Here is a 19,578-nt window from a genome sequence, read left to right on the forward strand (position 1 = left end):
AGATGTTTAAATATAGTATTTGCAGCTGATAGGTGGCATCACTCCTGTTGTATATAGATAAGGGCAAAAAAGTATGACAAGTACAGGGTATGCTACTATTTCAGAAAAAAACATAGGCAAAGGATTGCAAAACAAAACAGCTTGCTTTATAAATAGTTTTATGTATTTGGGAAGGCTAGCTCACGAAGAGAAGGATCAGAGATGTACAACTATTAAGTTTCTTTATAACATGCACTGAAATTTTCAACTTGTGTTTTTTTCTAGTACTGTCATCAGATAGTATGGTGGCAGTGGAAGGAGTCTTTGGAATCTATTCCAAATGTCTAGTACATAGACTTTTTTTTGGTGGCACTAGGAGTGAAGCCAGGGCCTTTCATATACTAAGCAAGAGTACTCTGCCACTGAGCTATATACACTTTTGGCAAATTGCTCAGGTTGCCCTTGAACTTGGGGTCCTTGTACCTTGTCCTTCTGAATAGCTGGCTGACAGGGATCTGGATGTGTTAAGGCACAACTGTAAACCCAGTACTTGGGAGGCTGAGACAGGAGGATCCTTGAGCGCTCAAGGCTGGCCTGGGCTACATACTGAGTTCAAGGTCATCCTGAACTAGATGGCAAGACCTTGTCTCAAAAAAAAAAAAAAAAGAAAAAAGGAGCAAACCTGGAAGAAAATAGCTGGGAGGCAGGGAATATTGTTTTGAATGAATGAATGGTTCAGAAATGCATACAGCCACACATGGGGACAAACTAAGAGCAAATTGTCGTATTTGGCTCTATCATCAGGCCATAATTTTTTGTTTTGGTATTGGAGATCGAACTCAGGACCTTGCGCTTTCAAGGCAGGAGGCAGAGCCACTGAGCTAAATCCCCACCCAGCCCATTAGGCTAGAATTTCTGCAAGAGCAGATGGTAGTGTCTTATTCTCCACTGGATCTTTAATGTTTTGCAAACTGTAGGAACTGAGGAATTTACTAAATTATTAATACTGATTCCAAATTGTTTTCATACTCTATTCCAATGAGAGATTTATATAAGGTTCAGTAGTAAGTTCCAGAGAGTTTCAGATTCATTAGGATTTTAGTTAAAACATTCCCTTTCCCCCATACCCTTGGTACTGGGGATTGATCCAGGGCCTTTGCATTTATCTAGGTCCCCAGCCCTTTTTACAGGTTTTTTTTTTGAGACAGGGTGTCACTATGTAGTCCAGGATGGCCTTGAACTCACAGCAATCTTTCTGCCTCTCAGCCTCCTGAGTGCTGGGATCATAGGCCTGTGCCACGGGGCCCAGAAATCTTTTCAACTAAAGGTGGTTTTGAAATAAATTCAGTTTTGGGTGAGGTTGGGTGAGTAGGGGGAAGAGACCAAGCATACAACTGAGTTCATTCAATAAGTCATAACTTTATTAGTGATAGAAACAGTACAAATTTCAAACCACACTGCCGTGACCTTTTTGAAACACCAAAAAAGTCTTCCTTTCAGATGGTTACATTGTTAGTTCCTGTAAGAGAAAAAAGATAATTAGAGGTGGTGAAATGGGAAAATTCAGGTCCTTAAAACCTTAGGCAACTTGAAATAGGCTTTGGAATGAGGCTTCCTAACTGGCTAATATTAGGCAGAGAAGATAAATTCACTTATGATTGGTCAGGTAAGAGGGTGCTGAGGAGTGAAGTCTTGGACACTTACCATAATAGCATTTACAATATCATTACTGTTGTTCTTCAGGGCTCGGACAGCCTTTGCCCTTGACACATTTGCTTGTGACATAACCAATTCTATGTCCTTAACTTCCACGCCTGTTTCATCAACCTAAAAGAGGAAAGGGGTTGGGGGAACCTTAATAAATCACAGATAAGAACCTCAGTAATTCTCTGAAGCCACAATCTTCTTGAATCTAGTTCTTAGTCTGAAAAGCCACATAACTCAATGAGGGCTGAGTACATAAAAAAATATAGGGCCGGGGATTTAGCTCAATGGTTCTGCCACCTGCCTCGCAAGCACAAGGACCCGAGTTCGATCCCCGGTACAGAAAAACAAAAAAACAAAAAAAACAAAAAAAAAAAAAGAAAGAGAAAAGTATAGAATCGAGCTGAGTGCAGTGGCACATGCCTATAATCCCAGCACTCTGGGAGACTGAGGCAGGAGGACCACAAGTTCAAAACCAGCTAGGGCAACTTAGGGAGATCCTTCTTAAAGTGCTGGGGAGGTGGCTTGGTGTGAAAGTTGTCTCCAATCCCCAGTATGGGGGGGTGGGGGGGTGGATCTGCCATCACAGATTACTATTGCTAAACAGAAAAGATTAAAAGTAAAAAAGATTTCCTGGTGGTATACCTCTTCCTCTTCACTCTCCTCTTGTACAGTTGGAGTCTGTGTATTTTCTTGAATGTTCGAGACAGCTTCACCTTGAACTTTGAATTTCTCAGCAGCTGCTAACTGTGCTTGCTGAGATAAATCTTCAATCTAGAGAGCAGAGAATAGATTCATCATGGGAGATTAGTTTCCAGTAAAAGAAAGACAAGTCATATATACCTTTTAAAAATTCTCACTCTAAATCCATTTCAGATAACTTACTATGTATAATAAAATGTATGCCCTCACTCAGACTATCATAGAAAGAGAAGTAGCTTAGGTCTATGTTCTCAGCTTTGGGTAATTATGTCTCCATGGGTTATTTGGCAAAGTTTAAAGATTTTTTTGGTTATACTGGACACGAAGTGGCTAAAGATCTATAATGCACAGGATAGTGCTTCTACAATAAAGAATTATATAACCCAAAATGTCAATAGCGCTGGTCTAGAGCAGCTCCCAGGAGGAAAACCTTACTCACCTTAGCTTCCCCAAAAACTATGTAGGTATCTGAAGCTGGACTCTTATAGACATCTGGTTTTGTGATGACAAAAAGGATATTCTTAGATTTCCGGATAGTGACTCTAGTAACCCCCGTAACCTGCCGAAGACCCAATTTGGACATAGCCTAAAGAATACAGAAGAACATTAAGTTTCCAACTTTAGAAATAGCATCAGAAAACAAAACACAGTATTACTCTAAAGCAAACTTTTACTGGGTCAAGAAAACTTTATACAAATTAAGAACAGAAAATCAGCTTTCAGGACTCATGGGTTTTTTTTTTTTTTTTTTTTTTGCCATATTAACTTGTTACTGAACAGTATTCTCCTACTACCAAGAATGCAAGTGTACTACTCTAAAGTTGCTTCATCACAACCTCTAATCCTTTTAACTTTAAATTTTACCTTCCGTGCCTTCTTTTCACTCCGACTTTGTTTTGCTTTACTGACTGGTTCTTCATCGATTTCAGCTGCTGCAGCCAGCTAAAGATAAAACAGCTACGAGTTAAATGGAACCCAAGATCTAGATATCACCCCACTTCTATGAGGTTTTTCCAGGCCGGGGATTTAGCTCAGTGGTTCTGCTGCCTGCCTCGCAAGCGCAAGGACCTAAATTCGATCCTTGGTACCAAAATAAATAAATAAATAAAAAAGAAACCTAAAAATCTATGTGGTTTTCCTTTACCAAGATTTACAGTTCCAAACACAAAAGTCGGGCTTGATCAACTCTGGTTTTTCAGTGCTCACTTAACCCACATGTAGTACTTACAACGAACCATTTAGTAAAAGAATACCCACCTGGGCTTGTTGTGTGGTTGCTTGTGTGGAATCTTGCTCCTCCAGCTCTGGTACTGATTCATCACTGTCAGATTCTGTTCCAGACCCTAAGATGACAAACAACTTTTATAATTTTACAGTAGAGATTTAAGGAGGTGCTTACTATAGTTTGGACTAGAGATCACTGCTATATGCTAGGCCTTACAATGTTAAATGTAAATCAACTAATGTGTGAAGCCAGCTTGAAAACCCCTAGGACATATGTATCTATTAAAGATTCACCTCTAGAAATGAGGATAATCACTAGATATAGCTGAACATTTTTAGTATTACGATTGCTTTCTTTCCCTTGAGATCTTCATTTCTTGGCATAGGCATCCACAAAGCACCTATGGAACTCCAATAGCTCAATCATCTCAGAAAGGTTCTGGTAAAAGGTTATCTCCAGATACACAAGTGAAGAAACAATAAAGTGACAAGGCAGAACAGGCCAGAAACAGTTGTGTATACACATTTGGCCTTATTTTCAAAGCATTCACTCTAGTAATTTGATCTAATCAGTATCTCTGGAAGATCCTGAATGTCAAGTTCTAAAAGTCACTTTCTCTCTTTCTGTCCTGTAACTTCCCCCATTTCTTCCAAATGTAATTCATATTATGTTTCCCTTAATTGAAAGGCCAAGCATCACTAAAGACTACTCAGGAAAAAAGCATTTACCTGCACCATTCTCTATTAAAAAAACAGGTGTTATTTTTTTTTTGGTACCGGGGATCGAACTCAGGTCCTTGTGCTTGCACAGCAGGTGGTGAAACCACTGAGCCAAATCCCCGGCCCAAGGTGTCTATGTTTTAATGAAAGGGAAATCCCTGGGCAACTGGTCATTACTAAGTCTATGAAATAAAAACAAATAAAAATAGTCCCAGATTCCCTATATTTTTAGCAAATCCCAGGCCCAGGGACAAGGTTAGTGATGTGGTTAAGATTAGAGCAAATTAAAGGTTTAATAGGTCTTGGTTTTCAATATCAGAACAGTTAGGTAAAAAGGACAGCAGATCCATAGTTCTATAAGACACAACAAAATACTATCTGAGATAATGAAAACCAAGGTTTAATTTTGTATTCCTACAGCTCCTTGCATTTAAAATTATCATTCTATGTACCACGTCCAAACTCAAGCAGATATACTGGAGGAAGCGGCGCATCCTAGGGTTAGTACTGGTGGGTAGCCCCCAAGAGGGGTGTGGGCAACACACCATGCACACAGCAAACCAAGGCAAATACCCTTGTTGTTCTTCAAAACAGGCTGCTTGGCAGAGGGGGTTGGGGCAGGGATTCCAGCAGGTTTGGGGGTGGGCATGTTGACGAGGACCGACTGGAAAGGCATGCCCCCAGAAATCGGTTCCGGGGGAATCAGAGGTGGCAGCTCATCCTCATCAGCAGGGACTGGGGGCTTAGAGGGTGATTCCAGCACCAGACCAGGTGAGGGCGGCAGAAACTGTGGTTTAGGAAGCAGGGGGGGAACTGGGGTAGGAGCTAGAGGCAGGGAGCCTGGTGGGTTGGGTGCTGGACAGATAGATGCTGATCCAGCTTTAGGAAGGATCTTCTCAGAGGCCACTGCTGCTAGAGGGGTAGATGTCTCAGAGTCAGGAGAAGCACCCAAGGGACCCTTTGCAGAATGAGAAGAATCTTTGCCTTTTGCACAAGTATGGAGGGCTTTTGTAGTCTTTGAAGAATCTTTCTGAGTGGGGGCTGTCAGTAGAGGGCCTGGAGCCATGGTAGAACGGGATCTTTTATTATCATTCTTAGCAGAGGGATCTGAACACCTAGGAGGTAGAGTGGCAGAATTCTTGGCCCCTGTGCCTTTGTGAGCAGGAGCCTCAGTTACTGGTGCACTTACTGGAGCTGGGGCAACAAGTACTTCTTTCATATCTGTGGGGCCTTTCTTTTCTAGGATCCCTTCTGATGCCTGAGGGGCAATAACCCCCAAGGTACCTGTGACTGACACTGGGGAAATAGGGAAGCCTTTAGAGGAGGGAGAAGCAGTGACTGGAAAAATGGGAGCCTCTTTAGGGGATGGAGCCTCTTTGTGAGAGTCAAGAGTCATAGGTGGGGGAGTGGGGGCCTCTTTGGAGGATGGAATACCCAGGACCCCCTTTGAGGAGAGAGGGGTAGCATCTGAGGGAGTGGAGGCCCCTTTTTGGGCTGGAGCCTTTTTAGGAGAGTGAGGAGTAATAGCTGAAGAGAGAGTGCCTTTGGAAGGTGGGTTTGCTGGGGCCTCTATGAGGGAAGTGGGAGTCACAGCTGGGACAGACTGGGTCCCTTTGGAAGATGGGGTTGCTGGGGGATTTTTGGAGGCAGGAGTCATAATTTGGGGAGCAGGGCCCTCTTTGAGAGTTGTAGCTGCTGGGGCCTTTTTGGGGGAGGAAGGAGTCTTGGCTGGGGCAGGGGTACTCCCTTTGGTTGAGGGGGACTTTTTGGAAGCTGTGGTTTCTCTGATCTTTTGAGGGGAGGGAGGAGTCATAGCAGGGGTACTTGAGACCCCTTTGGAAGGTGAGGTTACTGAAGGCTTTTGGGGGGAGGGAGCAGCTTTGCCTGGGGGAGTAGGGTCTCCTTTGGAGAATGGAGTGGTTGGGGCCTCTTTGGGGGCTGCAGTTGCTGGGGTTTTTTGAGGGGAGGGAGGAGTCTCTGTTGTGGGATTGGGAGCCTCTTTGGGGGCTTCAGTTTCTAAGGCCTTTTTCAGGGAGGCAGGAGCCATAGCCAGGGAAATGGAGGCCCCCTTAGGGGATGGGGCTGCTGAGACTTCTTTGGGAACTGCAGTTGGGGCCTTTTTGAGGGAGAGGGGAGTGTCAGCTGGAAAAATAGAGACCCCTTTGGGAGGTGCAGTTGCTGGGACCTTTTTGGGAGGAGCCTTGGCTGGGGGAGTGGGGGCCTCTTTGGGGGATGGAGTCACTGGGGCCTTTTTTGGGGAAGGAGTCTTGGGTGGGGCACTGGGGCCCCCTTTGGACGATGGGATTGTTGGGGTCTCTTTGGAGGCTGCAGTTACTGGCACCTTTATAGGGGAGGGAGGAATTTCAGCCTGGAGAGTGGGGGTTCCTTTGGAAGAGGGGGTTGCTGGGGCCTTTTTTGGGGAAGGAGGAATCTCAGCTGGGTGAGTGGGGGTCCCTTTGGAAGAGGGGGTTGCTGGGGCCTCTCTGGAAGATGGGGTTGCCTTTTTGGAGGACAGGGGAATCTCAGTTGGGGGAGTGAGGACCCTTTTGGAGGATGGAGTTGCTGGAGTCTCTTTAGGGGCTGCAGTTGCTGGGGCCTTTTTGGGGGAGGGAGGAGTCTCAGCTGGGGGAGTGGGGACCCCTTTGGGAGATTGAGTTGCTGAAGTCTTCTTAGGGGCTGCAGTTGCTGGGGCTTTTTTGGGGGAGGGAGGAGTCTCAGCTGGGGGCTCTGTGGATGGGGTTGCCTTTTTGGAGGCCAGAGGAATCTCAGGTGGGGGTGTGAGGACCCTTTTGGAGGATGGAGTTGCTGGGGTCTCTCTGGGGGCTGCAGTTGCTGGGGCCTTTTTGGGGGAGGGAGGAGTCTCAGCTGGGGGAGTGGGGACCCCTTTGGGAGATTGAGTTGCTGAAGTCTTCTTAGGGGCTGCAGTTGCTGGGGCTTTTTTGGGGGAGGGAGGAGTCTCAGCTGGGGGCTCTGTGGAGGATGGGGTTGCCTTTTTGGAGGCCAGAGGAATCTCAGGTGGGGGTGTGAGGACCCTTTTGGAGGATGGAGTTGCTGGGGTCTCTCTGGGGGCTGCAGTTGCTGGAGCCTTTTTGGGGGAGGGAGGAGTCTCAGCTGGGGGAGTGGGGGCCCCTTTGAGGGATTGAGTTGCTGAAGTCTTCTTAGGGGCTGCAGTTGCTGGGGCTTTTCTGGGGGAGGGAGGAGTCTCAGCCGAGGGAGTGGGGGCCCCTTTGGAAGAGGGGGATGCTGGGGTCTCTTTAGGGGCCGTAGTTGCTGGGGCCTTTTTTGGGGAAGGAGGAGTCTCAGCCGAGGGAGTGGGGGGCCCTTTGGAAGATGGGGTTACCTTTTTGGAGGACAGGGGAATCTCAGTTGGGGGAGTGAGGACCCTTTTGGAAGACAGAGTTGCTGGGGTCTCTTTGGGGGCTGTAGTTGCTGGGGCCTTTTTTGGGGAGAGAGGAGTCTCAGCTGGGGGAGTGGGGGCCCCTTTGGAAGAGGGGGTTGCTGGGGTCTCTTTGGGGGCTGCAGTTGCTGGGGTCTTTTTTGGGGGAGGAATCTCAGCTGGGCAAGTGGGGGTCCCTTTGGAAGAGGGGGTTGCTGGGGACTCTCTGGAAGATGGGGTTGCCTTTTTGGAGGACAGGGGAATCTCAGTTGGGGGAGTGAGGACCCTTTTGGAAGATGGAGTTGCTGGGGTCTCTTTGGGGGCTGTAGTTGCTGGGGCCTTTTTTGGGGAGGGAGGAGTCTCAGCTGGGGGAGTGGGGGTCCCTTTGGAAGAGGGGGTTGCTGGGGCCTTTTGGGGGGAGGGGCGAATCTCAGCCAGGGGAGTAGTAGAGGCACCTTTTGAAGAGAGGGTTGTTGGGGTCTCTTTGGGGGATGGAGTTGCTGGGGCCTTTTTGGGGGAGGAGGAAATCTCACTTGGGGGAGTGGGGGTCCCTTTGGGAGCTGCAGTTGCTGAGGACTTTTGGGGAGAGGGATTAGTCTCAGCTGGAGGAGTGGGAGCTCCTTTGGGGGAGGTAGAAGTCTTGGCTGGGGCAGTGGGGGACTCTCTGAGGGATGAAGTTGCTGGGGCTTTTTTGTGGGAGGGAAGAGTCTTGGCTGGGACAGTGGAGGTCCCCTTAGGGGACAGGGTTGCTAGGGCCTTTTTAGGGTATGGAGGAGCCACAAGTAGGGAGCCAGGGGCCTCTGTGGGGAAGAGGGTTGCTGGGACCTCTTTCGGGGATGGGGTTGCTCCTTCTGGGGAGGGAGAAGAGGGAGGCTGCTTCTTGGTTAGTGAGTCTTTAGGGCCTTGAAAAGAAAGACTAGCCTCTGGAAGGAAGGAAACTTCAATGTGAGAAAGACAGGAGACGTTTCCAGTCAGATCATCAGTGACAGTGGAACCCTTCTGGGTTTCTGATCTTTTAGTCTGAGGAGAAATGCCAGTCCTTAGGGGAGATGGGGAATTAGCCAGGTAAGATGCAGTAACAGAAGCACCAGAGTCTTCACTTGGATGCCCTTCAGGAGAGGAAGCCAAAGGCGCCAATGCTGAGGTATGAGAAATACCACCAAGTTTCTCTGCAGAAGGAGAAATGCCAGCTGGTGGAAGTGTGGGAAAAGGCACAGACTGGGGAATTTCAGGGGCCAGTGCCAAGGGAGCTGCAGAAACAGAAACATTCTGGGGGGATAAATTCACAGCGGGAGCTATAGGCCTACTTTCAAAGGCTGGTGGAACCGAAGGTAAAGCAGTAAGAATGCAAGTACCCTTTTTAGCTGGGTGGTTTTTAGGAGCTGAAGAGATAGCTCCTACAAAAGGACTGGCTGTAGTTGCAGGAGTGGAGGTGTCTTTGGTAGTTGTAGAAGCCACTCCCTCAGGGCCAGCACTTTCCAGAGGAACTGCAACGACTGTTGGGGCAGTAACAGAACTTTTGAGAAAGAGACTAGTGGAGTCTGGGCTTGCATAAACATCTGTCTTAACTACAGAGAATGGGGAGTTGACACCCAGAGAAGCAGCAGTAGCACTAGCTGGCTCAGCTACAGGGAGAGGCCTTATAAAGCTTTTCTTTGTTACAGTGGCTCCAGGAGGAGTTATTTCCAGAGGTGATATACTTTGGAGAGAGGAGGAATTTTTAGGGGGTCCTGGGGCCAGAGGCAGTATATTAGTAGGGTCTTTCTTGGTAGGGAGTCCTGCCTGGGCTGGAGAAATAGGAGCACCTACATTTACCAATACTGAAGTGGGAAGAAATTTATAGTCTTCAGGAGCTGGCAGTGGAGAAAATGGCATCCCAGGAGTGGCTGCTACTTGAGTAGGAAGTTCCTTAGCTACCTCAAAGGCAGAATTTACTGTAGAAGTTGTAGAAGGGTTAGTTATCACAAGCTGAGCAGTTCTACCAGAAGAGACAGACATTTCTTTTAAGTCTGCTCCTGGAGAAGTAGGACTTTGAGTTACCAAAGGCTGATGAGTAGCATTAGGTGGGCCTTTAAGAATGAGAGAGGTTGTAGGAGACAATGAGTAAGTAGAGGCTACATCTGGGGAAAATGGACTGTGGGAGGTTACACTAGTGATGGTAGAATGGCTTCTGTCAACAGAAATGACTAGAGCTGAGGGTGGACCCCCAACTGGAAGGGAAGCCATAGCACCAGCTACCAGCTCACTTTTGGAGGGAAGAGGAGGAATCTCAGATCTCTGAGATGGATAAGAGGTCCCCATGGAAGAATGATCTACAGAAATGGTATTCATTATAGGATCTGACAGAATGTTAGGACCTGTTTGACCTAAAGGTTGAATAGGAGAGTCTAAAGAACTCTGATGTGGTGCAAGAGGAGTGCTCAGAGAAGTGGGGAAAATGGGAGGGATATCTGGAGTTCCAGTCTTTTGGGAAGAGGCCACTGCAGGAACAGACTGGGTTGAAAGAGAGAAGGCAGCAGGTGAACTAATAGGCCCCTTTAGGCTTGGGCTTAATGGGTTTTGTGGCATCAGAGCTGGGGAAACTGGGATACCTTTGACCTGAGGAGAAGTGATAGGTGGTATTTGAGGACAGGAGGATACTCTAGTTTCAGCAGAGGCCAAGGGAGTTACAAGGTGGGAAGGAATACCACTGACTGTAACTGGAAGATTTGGGGTAGATACTTTTGGATTAGGGACTACCTGACAGGGAACTTGAATGGGAGAAGTCTTTGGTTCTAAGGGACTAAGGGGAGCTGACAGAGATGTCACTGGCCCTGACTCAGCTACAACATCCGAACTCTTCTGAACTGAGTGGGGAGCCAATGCAACCAGAGCTAAAGGAGCTGAACCGGAATGGGCACCTCTCAGAGTTGGCCCTAACATGGGAGAGGCCAGGGCTAAGGCAGCTGGGGAGATAGGAGGCCCTATCAGGTGTGGTAGGAAAGTTGGGGTATCAGGGGAAGTTTCGAAAGGCATGGTGATTCCTGAGGCAGGCTGGGGAAAAGGAACCTCTAAAGGGACTGTGCTACTAGTAGTGGGAGAGGGGAGTGGGGATGACTGGTTTGCAACTGACACAGGGCACTGTTGTGGGGCCAGGGAGCAAGGAGGGGTAGGGGTAGATCCAGGCTGCCCTAAGGCAGCAGTGACATTCAAGGCTGGAGACATAGGAAGCACAGCTGGAGGATAAAAGCAAAAAAGAAGATAAAAAAGGGAAGAAAAAAAAAAAAGGTGAGTTATGCAGCCCAACATGGCATAACATGCCTCACAAAAACAATGGGATTTTAGATCTGCAAATGAAGGTCACCACACAAGATTAGACAAAGGTGACAAGCAACACCAAATCTTTCCCCAAATACAAGTCACCGGTAAAGTGAGAATACATCATTCTTATGTCCCACACTTTTCAAGTTCTACCAAAATAAATCAACTATTTCAGGGTGAGAAAATGTCTGACAGCAACCTATCTCTAAATGGGGAGCACAGGCTCAGGAATGGGTTGGGAACATGTTTTCTATCCTTTCCCAGTTGTGCCCTTCCCTTCCATCCTGAAATGGATCCTATTTCTATCTTTTCTCATAGCCAATAGAATTACGCCTGGAATAGCTGTGCTATCCTGTCTACCCAAAGATTATGAACTGAAACACAATGAAAAGTGGAATAAGCAAGCAAGGTTGTGAGAGCAGTGATAATGATGGGGAATTGAGTTGAATTAGAAAAACAGGTTTTTGTATTTTCAGGCTTCACTAGGCTAGAAAAAAAATCTTACAAGTTTTAGAAAGGGGTGCCTCACATAATTCATTTCTATTAAAGCTGAAACTCTTCAGAATGTCAGCTCAATAGGTCAGCTCTTTTGACATCAAACCAAGATGAACTACACCTTCAGGGAGAGAGCTTAGTCACATGGGTAGGGACTGTATTATGAAACTCTGACCCAACTTGTCCAACCAGACTGTGGTCCTATTTTAGAAGGAAAATTAAAGTGAAAAGACTATGCTGGATTCTAATCCCTTAATCTGGAGAAGTATGTCATTCTTTCATAATAGATCAATATTTGGCACTAAAAGGAAACTAAGTAAAAGGTTTTTTTCATACTGGGGATCGAACTCAGGACCTTGTGCTTGTGAGGCAGGCAGTGGCACCACTGAGCTAAATCCCCAGCCCCAGTTAAAAAGTTTTCTAAATGAGGGAGAGGGCCAGGGATTTAGCTCAGTGGTGTTGTGCCTGCCTTGCAAGCACAAGGTCCTGAGTTTGATCCCCAGTACTGCCAAAAAAAAAAAAAGTTAGGGCTGGGGATTTAGCTCAGTGGTTCCGCCACCTGCCCCGCAAGAGCAATGACATGTGTTCGATACCTGGTACCAAAAAAAAACAACAATAAAAAACACCCCAAAATACAAAAAGTGCCGCTAAACAAGGGGGTAAAAGGACCATGTCTGTCATCCAGGAGAGAAAATGAGACAAGACCAGTGGTGGCGAACCTATAACATGCTTGCAGCAGTGGGTTATTTGTTACTACTGAAAGCTCTAAAAGACTTGCCATCACTGGACTAGATGAACAAATATTCATTGCCTGGAAGTGTTTAAAAAAAAACCTGACAGCATCCAAATTCACAATTCACTCAACTAGTTACTTTTAAAAGCCTTATAGCATCTGACTATGGAAAGAAAAAAGTGGTTCAACTAGTTTTTTCTGGAGAACTTGTAGGTCAAAGTCTTATGACTCCAGTGCAAATACTTTCAGATATATTAAGCAGAATTTAAAACATGGAATATGCTTTCTTCCTGCAGGACTTTAAGATGAAATACTTTGTTTGACATCGTAACAAATTCCTTCAGTTAACTTTTTTTTTTTTGAGACAGGGCCTTTTATGTAGTCCCAGGTGGCTTTGAACTCATGGTAATCCTTCTGTCTCAGACTCCCTAGTGCTACAATTACAATGGTGCGCAGCATGCCCAGCTGGAGCTAATTTCATTCATTTTCTAATAAGACGAATTATAGTTACAGACAAAATTTTAAGTGTTTTATCATTGGTATTCCCTTATTATTAAATAATAAAAACCTTCTGTACAAGCTGAGACTATCAATGTTTCAAAAGCACAAAGGGTTACTTCAGGAATTAATAACACTAGTTGAACCACTGGGGTGGTGCACATCTGCAGTCCAACACTCTGGGAGGCTGAGGCAGGAATATGCCAAGTTTAAGAGCCCCTCTCCCTCATACTGTACAAAGACCGGGGGGGGGGGGGGGAAAGGTTGGGGATGTTGTTCAGTCTTAGTGCAAGGCCCTGAGTTGAATTCCCAGTACTGCCAAATAAAAATAAACCCCTCATTAGTTTAGAATCTGGGAACCAAATTATCCTTAATTCATTTGAATCTCAACCTCCGAATTTGTAAAACTGATCTGTTCAATGACACAATCTCTAAAATTGTACTGAAATTACAGATCTGGAGACCAGCCCTCTATTCCCCCTCCTCTTGTTTCTTGTAGCTTAAGAATTTCACATTGCTTATTTCCCAGCTCAGGGGGCCCCTCCTTTCTTTTCCAGCAGCTGTATTAATCCCTTCAGCTGCTAAAATCAGACAGGTGGGAGAACCTTAGTGCTTTCAACTATAAACAAGTTTACTTCCAAAAGGAGACAGAAACTGCTCCTTAAGTGACGGGGGTGTGTGTATTGGGTGGAGGCTACAGCCTAAAGTAGTGGTGGCAAAGCTGTTATCACTGAAAGCTTTTAAAGGTTTGTCACCACTAGCCTAAAGATTACCTTCATTTAGTTCTGCACAACTGACTCAACAAGATTATCATTTTACACTTTTCTCACTGCTTCAAGTTTTCTACAGAGTTGTTTTAACCAAAATTAAAAACCTGCCTTCACACCCATTTCTTTCTCTTTTTTGGGGGTACTGGTGACTGAACTCAGGACCCTGCATTTTTGAGGCAGATGAGGTGCCACTGAGCTAAATCCCCGGGGCCTTCTTTTTTTTCTTTTTTTGAGACAGGGCCTTTCTATGTTGCCCAGCCTGGCCTTGAACTTGAGGCGATCCTCCCAGTGCTGGGATTGCTGGCCAGCACCACCATGCCCAGCTCCCATTAATTTCAATGTTGAGGGTAAAAGGAAGGACTTCAATGTTAGGATCCAGACAATGGTCTGGGCACTATTCCAGAATAGAAATATCTCAGCACCAACCCCTAAAACAGAAGTTAACTCACTTGCAGGGACCATGAGGCTCAGTAGGACACATTTACCACCAGCACATAACTCATCCAGACATGTGATGAAGGCACAATGCCAAGGTCTGCTATCCAAAACCTTGCTGCAACTTGCTGGCTCTAACTTCATAAAAGCTCAGGTCGCCTTGGCCTGCTTGAGTGCCATCCAGTTCCTGTAGATACCACCACTGTGCTCTTTCCCTGCTTTAGCATTCGTATGTGAGGTGGTGGTTCTATAGCAGAGTTCCTTTTTGAGGCAGCAGACATAACTCACAGAGGAAGCTGGATAGCTTTTTTTTTTTTTTTTTAATTCTTTAATTTTTTTGGTACCGGGGATTGAACTTGGGACCTTGCGCTTGCGAGGCAGGCGCCGGAACCACTGAGCTAAATCCCCGGCCCAGCTGGAGAACTTTTAATGTCCACGAATCTTACAGATTTTATTCCATCTTTCTAAAGAAGTCCTAGCAGAATAGCAGTCAATCCTCTCCTTTCTGGTAAAGCTGCAACCCTATCTTTTTTTTTAAATGACAGCGAACTATAACAGGCATGTGTTATTTCTTCTTTGTCATTTTACCCGACAAAGTCTCAGGGTCAATCTTAATAGGAGGATGGGTATGGGAACCTACCTGTCTCAGCCTGGGGCTGTGGCAACTCCTGCTCTGTAGCAGGGACGGTTTCTGTAGCTTCACCGGGCATTTCTGAAGGGAGGGAATAAAAAGGAGGCCTAAATTGGCTGGGATGTAGTCACCCGCCCAAACCAGAGCGAAGTATTCTTAAAAACTCTGAGGAGGGCTGTTAAGTGGCTGGGAACAGGTGGGAAATATGTCATGATTTTCTATCTCTATACCAAGCGAATCATCTCACCAAGCCTCCTCACTCCTCGGAAAGTGGATTTCCCAGTGTTCAGGGTTCGTTGTGTTCCACACTCCTGATCCCACAGGGCTAGTAGTCACCACTGCACTCTTAGCCCAACGAGAGGTTCTCGGTCTGGTTTTCAGGGGAGACCTTAGCCGTTCCCCTTGAGTCTGCTCCCCTCTGACATTCACACTGCCCGGGCTTGAGCCTCCAGAGCTCTCTGAGGACTTTCGAGAGCCAGTGAAGAGGATGCTTTAAGTCCCAACACTTCCCTCTCATAAGAACGGTGCTGAGGTTCTAAAGGCTTGTGACCCCTTAACCTTCTCTGGATTCATGTGAAGCTGTTCCTAAGAACAGACACTGTCTCCCAAGACTGTAATGGGTACCAAGTCCCCGTGCCCAGACTCCATTCCCCGCCCGCTGCCCTTATGCCCTACTTTTGCCAGGACAACAACCCCAGACCCCATTTTGTCCGTAGGCCAGGGGATGAGTAGGAACCCCTGTGGCCTCACAAAGACTCCAACTCTCCTTAAATTCTATATCCCCAGGGCGGCTCAACCCACAGGAAAAGAGGATGGCCGTGGATAGAGTTAAGGCCCAGACAACACTTACTGTGCGGAGAACGCGGAACCAAGATGGCGGCAGAAAGAGACCGAGCGAGAGCGTGACCCACGCCTGTTGTAGGAGGAAGCCTGGCGCGTAGGGGGCGGGACCACGATCTGATTCCGGGTCAGGAACTGCTTGCAGCGGCTTCCCTACTTCGAGTGACGACTGGTCCGGTTGTTCCTAGGGTCTAGTTGGTAACGATCTCTAAATAAGGTGAAGAATTCAGAACTGGGCGCGTGGGCTTGGCAGCGGCTCTCCAACCCGCAGCCCACCAGGTCCCTTCCCGAAAGGGTCCCTTCCGTCGGTCAACAAAGAAGCGACAGCGGTTTAAGACGTTTTCGATTTCCTTTTCTCAAATGCAGGAAAAGGAGACATTAATTAATAGGTGCCACAAAGATTGATTTCTCGCTATTGGATAGTAGAAGTGACCTAAGTTAACCGGCAGTTATTTTTGGAATAGACGACTTAGAACGACATTGAAATTATTTTAAAGATGGAAAAAAGGCAAATATAACAATTCTTTCTGCCTATTTTGGGAAAATTCATCCATTCTAGGGACCCAGGATCACAAGTTAAGAACCCGTGCTTTTTTGTACAGGATTCTTGAAAAGTAGAATGTAAAGCCGATGTTTTGTTCATGAAAAAGCTACTGATTCCCTACCGCCTCAGCTCTAAAAAGGGACTCTGCGAATATGGACCTGATTACCTAAATCAGCTAATACTATTTGGTCTATGCCTTGAAGACAATTGTGGCTGCATTTTAAGGAACCAGTAAAAATTTAAAATTTAAAATGCTCAGAAAGCTTTTTTAAATCTGAGATCTTTACTGAAGTGAAGTGGGGGTTAGGATTGGTGAATCAGGATTAAATGGGACAATGAAATTTACCAGAATCCAGAAGTTATAAATTTCTCCTTCCATAGACTCTGAAGCCAGACTTTGCTGTATGAATATCATCTGGGTTACTTTAGAGTGTTTTTGCAATACTGGGGATTGAACTCAAGGTCTTTGCCCTGAGCTACATCCCCAGCCTTTGAATTATTTTTTAAAATTTTGAGACAGGGTCAAGCTCAGTTGACAAATTGTCCAGGCTAGGCTAGAGTTTGATTCTCCTGCCTCGGTATTGATTTAGAGACAGGGTCCCCCAAAATAATACCTGGTCTTGTATTAATTTTTGCTCCAAAGGATGCAAATAGGGGATGTCTTTTTATGTACAACAATCTAACTTTATTGACGTACAAAAATCTACATTTATTCAAAGAGTCATGTCGAGCTGGAGGTTTAGCTCAGTGGTTCTGCCGCCTGCCTTGCAAGCAGAAGGTCCTGAGTTTGATCCCCGCTACCAAAAAAAAAACCCCCAAAACAATCAAACAGTCATGTCATATTCTGGAATGTCATAACTCCAAACTGAATTTCTTTTGACTCCATTTCCTGTAGAACATTTGGCCCCAATCTCTTGTGTCCAGCAATGAAACTCCTTAAATGAGCACTTCTCTTCTGTGTAGCCTGTTTGTAGTGCGCTGGCAGGACAGCTGTTTGTGATTTTATCCCATGAATTCTTCACTCAAGTCATAACCTCTTTCAGGCTGGGCTTCATAAAGTTTCCATTAAGTCAAGTTTTAATTGAAGACCTATGAGACAGGAGTGCTGATAAAAATAGTGACAGTTAAGACTATAGAGCCAGGGTTTTAGTTCAATGGTTTCACCGCCTGCTGCGCAAGCACAAGGACCTGAGTTTGATTCCCAGTACCAAAAAAAAAAACCAAAAAACAAATGGACGAAGAATATGGTCCACACAAAAGCAATGAAAAATTGCAGGTGCCAAAATTCAGAAAATGTTTATGAGTACATTATGTCCATTACAACACATGATGTGTTGAATGATGAAGATTTATATTAGACACAACCGTGTCCATTTGTTATCAAGTGTGTACATTATTCATGCATTGTGTCTGTACTCTGGTCATTTGGCAATAAGTCATTCAAGTTCATCTGTTTACATAGATGTTTATCGCTCACCCAAAGGCACCCACTTGGGTGTTTATAAATAATTATAATTTATATTATTTAAGTATTAATGTGAATAATATATTTAATAATATATTAACATTACTATTTTATAATTCAATATGTCCAACCTATGTTGCAACATACTAAATGTATCCATCTGGCTGATGATCTTATTTGGAGCTTAGTTTGGGGTAGAGCTTATACTATGAGCATCCTGAAAAATCATGCTAGGTCTTGTTTTTTTGGGAAATACAGAACATAATCTGGGACAGCCTAAAGCTCTCTGTATAGGCCAGGCTACCCTGTACTTGAGATCCTTCTGTCTCAGCCTCCCACATACTGGGATTACAGCCATTTCCTTGCAGTTGCGCAGTTCTTTCAGTCTTAATGGAACCCAAAGAATGAACTTTGTTTTTTTTTTTGGTACCGGGGATTGAACTTGGGTCTTTGCACTTGCATAGCAGGCGGCAAAACCACTGAGCTAAATCGCCGGCCCGGGTTGATTTCTTGATAGCAGCCATTCTTTCTGGGGTGAGGTGGAATCTCAGTATTGTTTTCATCTGCATCTCTCGAATGACCAGTGATGTTGAACATTTTTTCATATATTTATTTGCTGCTTTTACTTCTTTGAGAAATTTCTGTTCATTTCAGATGCCCATTTTTGAATTGGGTCTTTGAATTTGGGGGGGGGTCTGATTTTTTTCAATTCTTTATATATTCTAGATAGTAGACCTTTGTCTGAGGTACAGCTGCTAAAAATTTTTTTCCATATTGTAGGTTGTCTCTTAGCTCTGTTGGTGGTTTCTCTTGCAGTGCAGAAGCATTTTAATAAGATGAGATCCCAGTTGTTGATTCTTTGTGCTAGTTCCTGTGCTACTGAGGTTTTCTTCATAAAGTTTTTTCCTTTTAGCTTTTTTTTTTTTTTTTGGTACTGGGGATTGAACTCTGGTCCTTGTGCTTTTGAGGCAGGTTGTGGAACCACTGAGCTAAATCCCTGGCCCCATAAAGTCTTTTCTTATGTCAATGTCTTCAAGAGTTCTACCTAACTTATCTTCCAGCAAGTCTAGTGTTTCTGTCTTAATATTTAGATCTTTAATCCACTTCAATCTTAGTTTAGTGCATGGTGATAGGTATGGATCTAGTTTTAATTTTTGGCAGATTGAAATCCAGTTTTTCCAACACCATTTATTAAATAGGCTATCTTTCCTCCAATGAGGGTGGTTGGCTCCTTTGTCAAAGATGAGGTGGCTGAATATGTCTGGAGTTGTTTCTGCATCTTCTAATCTATTCCATTGATCTTTGGGTCTGTTTCTTTGCCTGTACCATGCTGTTTTTATCACAGTAGCTTTGTAGTATAGTTTCAGGTTGGGGATTGTGATACTCCCAGCCATGTCTCTGTTGCCTAGAATTGCTTTTGCTATTCTAGGTCTCTTCTGGTTCCAAATGAATTTTTGGATTGTTTTCTCTAGTTCTGTGAAGTATATTGTTGGAATTTCCATTGGCATTGCATTAAATCTATATAGTAGTTTTGGAAGTATGGCCATTTTCACTATATTGGTTCTTCTTACCCAGGAACAAGGGATATCTTTCCATTTTCTTATATCCTCCTCAATCTCCTTTTTCATAGTGCTGTAGTTTTCAGTGTAGAGGTCTTTTGCTTCTTTGTTAGGTTGATTCCTAGATATTTCATTTTTTTGGATGGTATTGTAAAAGGAATTGTTTCCCTAATTTCTCCCTCAGTGAGTCTATTTGTGCATAAGAAGGCTATTGTTTTTTGAGTGTTGACCTTATATCCAGCTACTTTACTGAGTCTGTCAATTAGGTCTAGAAGACTTTTGACCAAATTTTTTGGGTCTTCTATGTAAAGTATCATATCATCAGCAAATGATGACAGTTTAACTTCTTCCTTTCCTATCTTTATTCCTTTTATTTCTTTCTTTTTTCTAATTGCTGTGGCTAATGTTTCCAGAACTATATTGAACAGGAGTGGTGATAGTGGGCATCCTTGTCTTGTTCCTGGTTTTAGCGTGAAAGTTTTCAGTTTTTGACCGCTTAGTATGATGTTGGCTGTTGGTTTTTCATAGATAGCCTTAATCAGGTTGACATAAAGACCTGCTGTTCCAATTTTCTGTAGGGTTTTTATCATGAATGGGTGTTGG

At 44.8% G+C, this 19,578-nt stretch overlaps 1 protein-coding gene across 2 annotated transcripts; it reads right to left on the reverse strand.

The window, feature by feature from the left end:
• Positions 1-1,378: 1,378 nt before the first annotated feature.
• Naca (nascent polypeptide associated complex subunit alpha) lies at positions 1,379-17,155 on the reverse strand. 2 transcript variants are annotated; one of them, XM_087192165.1, is made up of 9 exons: positions 15,418-17,155; positions 14,577-14,648; positions 4,903-10,920; positions 3,643-3,728; positions 3,250-3,327; positions 2,825-2,971; positions 2,329-2,457; positions 1,684-1,806; positions 1,379-1,498 (listed from the first exon to the last, which is right to left on the reverse strand). In XM_087192165.1, the coding sequence occupies exons 2-9, from the start codon at positions 14,644-14,646 to the stop codon at positions 1,484-1,486; spliced, it is 6,666 nt and encodes a 2,221-aa protein (XP_087048291.1). In that variant the 5' UTR covers positions 14,647-14,648; positions 15,418-17,155; the 3' UTR covers positions 1,379-1,483. The 2 variants fall into 2 exon arrangements, with proteins under 2 accessions (XP_087048291.1, XP_087048290.1); XM_087192164.1 differs by lacking the exons at positions 14,577-14,648; positions 15,418-17,155 and having other exon boundaries at positions 4,903-11,081.
• Positions 17,156-19,578: the final 2,423 nt, after the last annotated feature.

Source organism: Heterocephalus glaber, unplaced genomic scaffold (assembly GCF_053883595.1).
Source record: "Heterocephalus glaber isolate CG9 unplaced genomic scaffold, H.glaber_assembly_v1.0 deba00001569, whole genome shotgun sequence".
In the NCBI taxonomy this organism is placed as follows: Eukaryota; Metazoa; Chordata; class Mammalia; order Rodentia; family Bathyergidae; genus Heterocephalus; species Heterocephalus glaber.